General features: G+C 46.5%; 1 protein-coding gene across 7 annotated transcripts in view; it reads right to left on the minus strand.

Annotated features, from left to right (window-relative positions):
* Window positions 1-894, minus strand: part of DENND1B (DENN domain containing 1B) — a 164,829-nt gene extending 163,935 nt beyond the window's left edge. For 6 of the 7 annotated variants that reach the window (XM_054212001.1, XM_054211999.1, XM_054212000.1 and 3 more), the window contains exon 1: window positions 814-894. In XM_054212001.1, the coding sequence (XP_054067976.1) occupies window positions 814-884 (71 nt within the window). In that variant the 5' untranslated portion in view covers window positions 885-894. Of the gene's footprint in view, window positions 1-255; window positions 563-813 lie in introns of those variants that run through there. The other variant, XM_054211996.1, reaches the window with a different exon arrangement.
* Between the last annotated feature and the right edge of the window lie 5,106 nt (window positions 895-6,000).

A 6,000-nucleotide genomic window follows, 5' to 3' on the forward strand; every position in this document is an offset into this window, starting at 1 on the left:
GGCCCGGCGCAGCGCTCAGCTCCCGGCCGCGCTGCCTCCCGCCCGCCCCGCTGTCACTCAGCGGCCGCGGCGCGCCCGGCCCCTCGCACGCTCCCGCCGGGTGGGCTCCCGCTCCCCCTCCTCCCCTCCCTCCCTCCCTCTCCGCCTGGCGGGCCCGGCAGGCCGGGGCGGCTGCGAGGCCTACTCGCTGCCTGCCCGCCGCGGAGCTCGGCTCGGCCCGCCGCGCCTGACAGCCCCCCCGCCCTCCCCACTCACTTGAACCTGCTGTCCATGGTCACATCGCGGGCCCCCGGCGGCGGCTGCTCCAGCGCCCCCCAGGGAGAAGCGCCCCGCCCGGCAGGGGCGAGGGGGCAGCACCGGCCCCTCTCCCTTCGGCCGCGGGGGCGGCTCAGCGCGGCGGCGGGCGGCGGCCCATGGCTGCTCCGCTCCCCCGGCTCGGGCCGTGACTGCAGCGGAGCGGCGGCACCGCCTCCTCCCCCCCGTCTCTCAGTTCCTGTTGCGGCCGCTCCGGCACCTTCTGGGAACCAGGAAGCTCCGCGGCGGCCCGGGGAGCCGCCGGGGCCGGTGTCACCTGAGCCTGGCGGGGGAGGGCCCGGGGGCGAGCGGGGGGCCGCGGGGCCTGCCCCCGGCTGGGGCGGCCTAACAGCCCCTGCCCGCCCGCCGCAGGTGCGCCGGGCGCGGGCGGCCCCGCTGCGCCAGGCCCGGCCCCGGGCGGCTGCGGCCCTTTGCCGGGGGCCGGCCTGGGCCTGGGGCCCTCGCAGGTGGGGTGGGAGGCGCGCAGGTACGGCGGCGTTGGCGACCGTCGTGTTTTACCTCACGGACACCTTCACCTGCTGCCAGACACCCTGCTCGGATGAGTCGGCGAGCGTGTTTAACTTGCACATCTTAACTGCCCTTTCACATCCTTCGCGCACAGCAGGGAAGTGGAGCTTTCCGTAGTAAAGGTCATAAATGTTAATTTAACCTGCGGTAATCTGTTTAGCTTTTATTTTTTATCGAGTGCTAAACAAACAGCCTCCTGAGCTGCTGAAGAGGTGGTGGGGCGGGGGAAGGCACGGGAGTAAACGTGCCTTCCTGTAAACACACACCTAAAAAAGCCTTATACCCTCGAGTGTTTCCAGTGAGTTTGGAAAGGGAATTAAAAATAACACCGTCCTTGAGAGGCTTCCAAGTCTCATTCATCAGAGAGGCACTGAGCAGCCAAACTCCCACCTACACCGAGTTCCCCTCACCAGCATAGTATCACGGCGGTGAAAAAACGCGTAAATTTCTGTGGTATTGGGACAAAGAAAAAAAGGTCGTTCTTTTCACTCTTCCTCCAGAAAGTAATCATCGTATCAACAGTTAAGAAAAAACATTCAAGCCAATTACATATAGGACACATAAAACAGCATTAGTGCATTACTGAGGCTGAAAAATCAAATATTCAGAAGTCAGGAAATTACGAATACTAACTTTTCCAAAGCAATATCGTTTTGGCTTCATTACACATCCTACACACCTCACAGGATATAGATTAAATAATAATAAAACCTATCGATGTGCAGCGAAAGCGATTGAATGTTGTGGCAGAAACCTTAGCTTTGGGATTTTCTTGGGTTTTAAGTACTTACTTTCCCAGCCTTTATTTTGCAATAATTCTTGGCTGCGTTTTAACAGCCAGTATTTGCACTCCCACTGAAGTAGATTAAATCATTTGGGGCTTTGTATCCTTGACACATAACCCCATATAGCTCGTGGGGTTTTTAGGAAAAAATCAGCAAACGTGTCTTTTTGTATACGGTAAGAGGCCCTTGAAGAAGGCAGCTTTAGCTCTCCCGCTCTTAAATTTGACTTCTCCGATGGGATGGGTCTGCACGAAAGGGCCGGGAGACAGAGGGAGCGATGGCCGTCCCTGCTTCTCCAGCGGCCATGGGAAGAGCAGGGTAGGGACCGTCCTCCTGCCCCCGGCGCTGCTCAGCGGCAGTGCCCAGGGCCGGCGGCCACATCCTGCACGCAGGGACGTTGCAGAACCGAAAGAGAGGGCTTCAGCAGCAGCAAAATAGAGCTGGGTACAGGAGAAAGCATGTGTGGGGAGGGAGACGACCACAATCTTGTCTGTATGTCGGTCTCTCTCTCTGCCTCCCTTCCGCCCTCCGTCTCTCCCCCCATACATACAGTAAAGCACACGAAATTTGAAACTCTTTTGCTGCAAAAAATGGGCAGTAACTTAGCAAGATTGAATTTGGATTGGATGATTATCCAAATATCGAGACGTTTTATTTGTGGAAAAACTCCATTTGAAGCGTACCAGAAAGTGAAAAAAAAATAAATGCTGTGTTTCAGGATTTCAGTAAATCTGTATTTTGGATTATATTAAATATTTTATAAGCCTGCTGTGAGTTTGCTTCTCTCTTCTCTTAAGCTGCTGCTGCTTGCCACTTCTGTAGGCAGAAGAGTGGTCTGGCAGCCTGTCAAGCGGATCCGCTGTGTGATTCCAGCCAGTCTCTTGGACTGGTGTCTGTCTTGGCAGGTATGACCATCAGGTCCCTTGGAATTTATTTTATAGTAATTGGAGAAAAAATAGGTAAGGTTTCTTTCCCAAAGTAAATACGTGCCTTGTCACTACAGTAAATTGACTGGACGCAGTGACTAAACCTCTCCCGCCTGGAAGAGCAGGAAGAGTAGAGAAAGTTCAGGTTTAAAATAGGGGGCATATGAGAGGAAACCCTGTTGAGATGAGGCTCACATCTCTCAGAGCTATTATTTCAGTCCCTGTGAAAACTTAAGCAGACATATATGCCCAGGTTACACTTAGTTCATGTTTTTAAGACTCTTGTGCCACCACAGCAGCTTTTAATGAAAGACAATGTTTTAGGAAAGATGCTGGTGTTCAAAACCACCGCTTGCTGCTGCGTTGTTTTCAGCCCTTCCCTAGGAAAGGGTTGAGGCAGAAGAAGAAACTGAAAGAAAAACCTAATAGATATGCAGAGAATGGATTACTTTACTATATTCTGAATCCGGGAAAGCCTAGTTTGCTTTTCTTTACTCTTTGATTTTCCTTTTCAAATTAGAATCATGAAGCAAATGGTATTTGGGCTCTTTAGAGTCAGCTGTTCGACCGGGTAATCTAGAAGACACAAAGCATTTTTCTTTATGCTTTGCATAACATGAAAATGGCTGAATTCTGCCTAAATTCTCTCCAAAAGTCTCGCGTAGGAACTGATATAAGAGGTTTTGCAGGGGGTGGGGGATGAACATTTATTTCATAGATATGAGCAACTAAAAAACCGGTAGTTTAAAGATGAAGATTCTTACTCAGTCTTAATCGTAGTTTGCCAGTGGTGAATACTCATTAGTCATCTTTGTAGCACTGTAATAATGTAAAGGAGCTTTAAAACTGATAAAGATATTTATAGACACTATTCAGCTCTTATGTGCTGACAGTAACAGAGGTCTCAATGTAAATTGAATTGGATCTACAAGTCTTAATTTTCTCCCAAACTGATTAATACTTTGCAGTAAGTGGTTGCATGAAAAATACCCAAAGTCTACTTCATCTGAATCAGATAAGAAGAGGATGGAAGTGCCATCAGGGCAGCTCCATCTCAAGGATCAACATAACAGAATGTATAGTATACTTTTTAGTTTACAACCAAATTCAATATGGAAACAACAGGAGATGTAGTTGAAAAACACCAAACAAAATCCAAAAACAAGCATCCACATCCTTTCTAATATGGAGCAATCTGCCATTCTCTGCCAAATCAAAACCATGTGGGTTTGGGTCTATAAAAGTGATGCAGAGCAGGGTTAGGATCTCAGAAAGGGATATGAGAAACAGACAAGAAGTGGCCACACATCTTGTCGCTTGGAAGTGGTGGAGCCAGGGAGAGAACTTCTGTGAGAATCCAATTACTTTTTTAAAGTTGAAACCATTACGTACACACATTTAGTGATTTTCTTTTGGCAGGGAGGAGACAAAAGGGACAGAGAGAAGAGAGAAGGGAAAAGCACAAAGCCTCTGAAAACAAGAGGTATTCCGTTAAGCATTTAGGACGGAGGAATGTGGATCCTCCCAATGCAAACTGCAAGCCCACGTGCTTTGTGGGAGGAGATTCACTGGGAGCGCAGGAAACAGAAATTACCCTACAAACAAAGGCGACCCTATGAAATAAGAGGGGGTTTAGGGATCACTGACCAAATCCGTCTCTGTACAGGTCCAAATCTCCCACCCCAACTAGCTGCAGCAAGGCTTTTTTTCGTTTCTGCCCAGTTCTGAGGTAGAAGAGAGCTCTCATCATCTCCGTAAGCCTGAGAGCATTGTATTGTGAATTAGGGGAACATAACTATCACAGCAGTCCTCTTGGGCCAGGTACATTTCATTTAATAGTAAAACATACTACTAATAAAAGTAGTCTTCCTCTTAAATGCCACTGAAACCCATAAAGGGATTTCCTTCAGAACGTTGTTAGCAGAGCTTGCTGAAAAAGATGTTCTCCCCTGGGAACACCAACGGGTTTTGTCAAAAATGGGAAAAGATGCAATTTCCCATTGTATGGTGATAGCAGAACATTTCTTGGAACACGTTCGTATCGTCAGCACTTTATACCTGGTACCAAGCATTATTTCTTCATTTGCCACTGAGACTGTTTGCACTGCGATCCCTTTTAATCTTCCTTCAAACAAGTTACAGTTGGTTTATGTTATCTCAGCCACTCTCAGTACATCTCCTAACAACGTATTCACCTTGCCAGACCTCACAAACTGGGAAAGCATCTCTTAGAACAAAATATTGATCTCACTGAGAGGTTGCTGTTCATTTTAATGGGATTGGAGGTTATTTTTTTTTATCAACTTGTTTGAATGTTACACATACTCATCCCAAATTGTAAATGACTGACAACGTACTCTCCCTACGTGAAGTTCTCCAAAGCCCCAAATTCACAATCATCAGTTTCCCCAATTAAACTTCTTAGCCATAATACTATCACAAGGCAATTTTTAAAAGAGAAAATACTTTAAAGAAACACCAGATACCTACATTAGGTCATTTCATAATTCAGCTTCTTTAGACATAGTCATTGATTTAAAATAGGTCTCTTTCAAGAAGCACGTAGAGTTATTAACTAAATATATATAGCAAATACAGGTCTACAAATATTCTACATATTTATTGTGACTCCTTGCATGATCCATCCATACCTCTTTTTTCATCTTATAATGTTATTCATTCAAAAAAACAAGGTAAAGAACTTAGGTTTTCCTGCTTAAGAACAGATGGTGGTTTAAAGAAAACAAGAGCAAAGGTGACACTTTGAGAAGGTGTAGACCTGGCTGGGCAGGGCATTGGTGTGAAAGTTCTGCTGTGCTATCATTAAAGTTTGGGGTTCCAGCGTTCCAGTAGCTGTCATTGTCCCTTCGGCCATTGTATGTGCAAATGCTAATCTGCCCAAACAGGCACGCACAGGTAAACACACTCATTAATTAATCAGTGAACTCCCGGGGAGAGATCGCTGCTTGGATCGGAATGAGGATTCCCAGGCTTTCTAATCAATGTGTCCTACCAACGAGACTGAGAAAACAGCTCTTCTTAATCAGGTCAGCTGTAATTGCAAGTTTAACAAAGGAGCTAAATTCAGACTACAGAGTTTTAAGTTTACTCAAAGTTTACTCAAAAGTTTAAATGGTTATGATATGGCTCTATTAGCGCAGCACTTGGTTTACTCGTGGTATTTGCAAATCTTCACAGTCTGATTGTAATACCTTCTGTTAGTTAGATTTGCACCATAATCTACAGAAGATGTGAAGTATGTATCTAGTAAATATTTACAAGCCTTCTTAAGGTTTAACCAGACATTTGCTTTACCTATGCATTCCTAATGTCTTATCAGTGGTTTGGATGTAAATTAATTTAGGAAGTAAAAATTAATAATATTTCCATGCATACTAACCTCAATTTGTAGACCATTTAGAAAATTATTTGGGTGGATTTCTAATTTATGCAGACATGACAGCTGG

The sequence above is a fragment of the Rissa tridactyla genome, chromosome 8 (genome assembly GCF_028500815.1).
Source record: "Rissa tridactyla isolate bRisTri1 chromosome 8, bRisTri1.patW.cur.20221130, whole genome shotgun sequence".
NCBI lineage: Eukaryota > Metazoa > Chordata > Aves > Charadriiformes > Laridae > Rissa > Rissa tridactyla.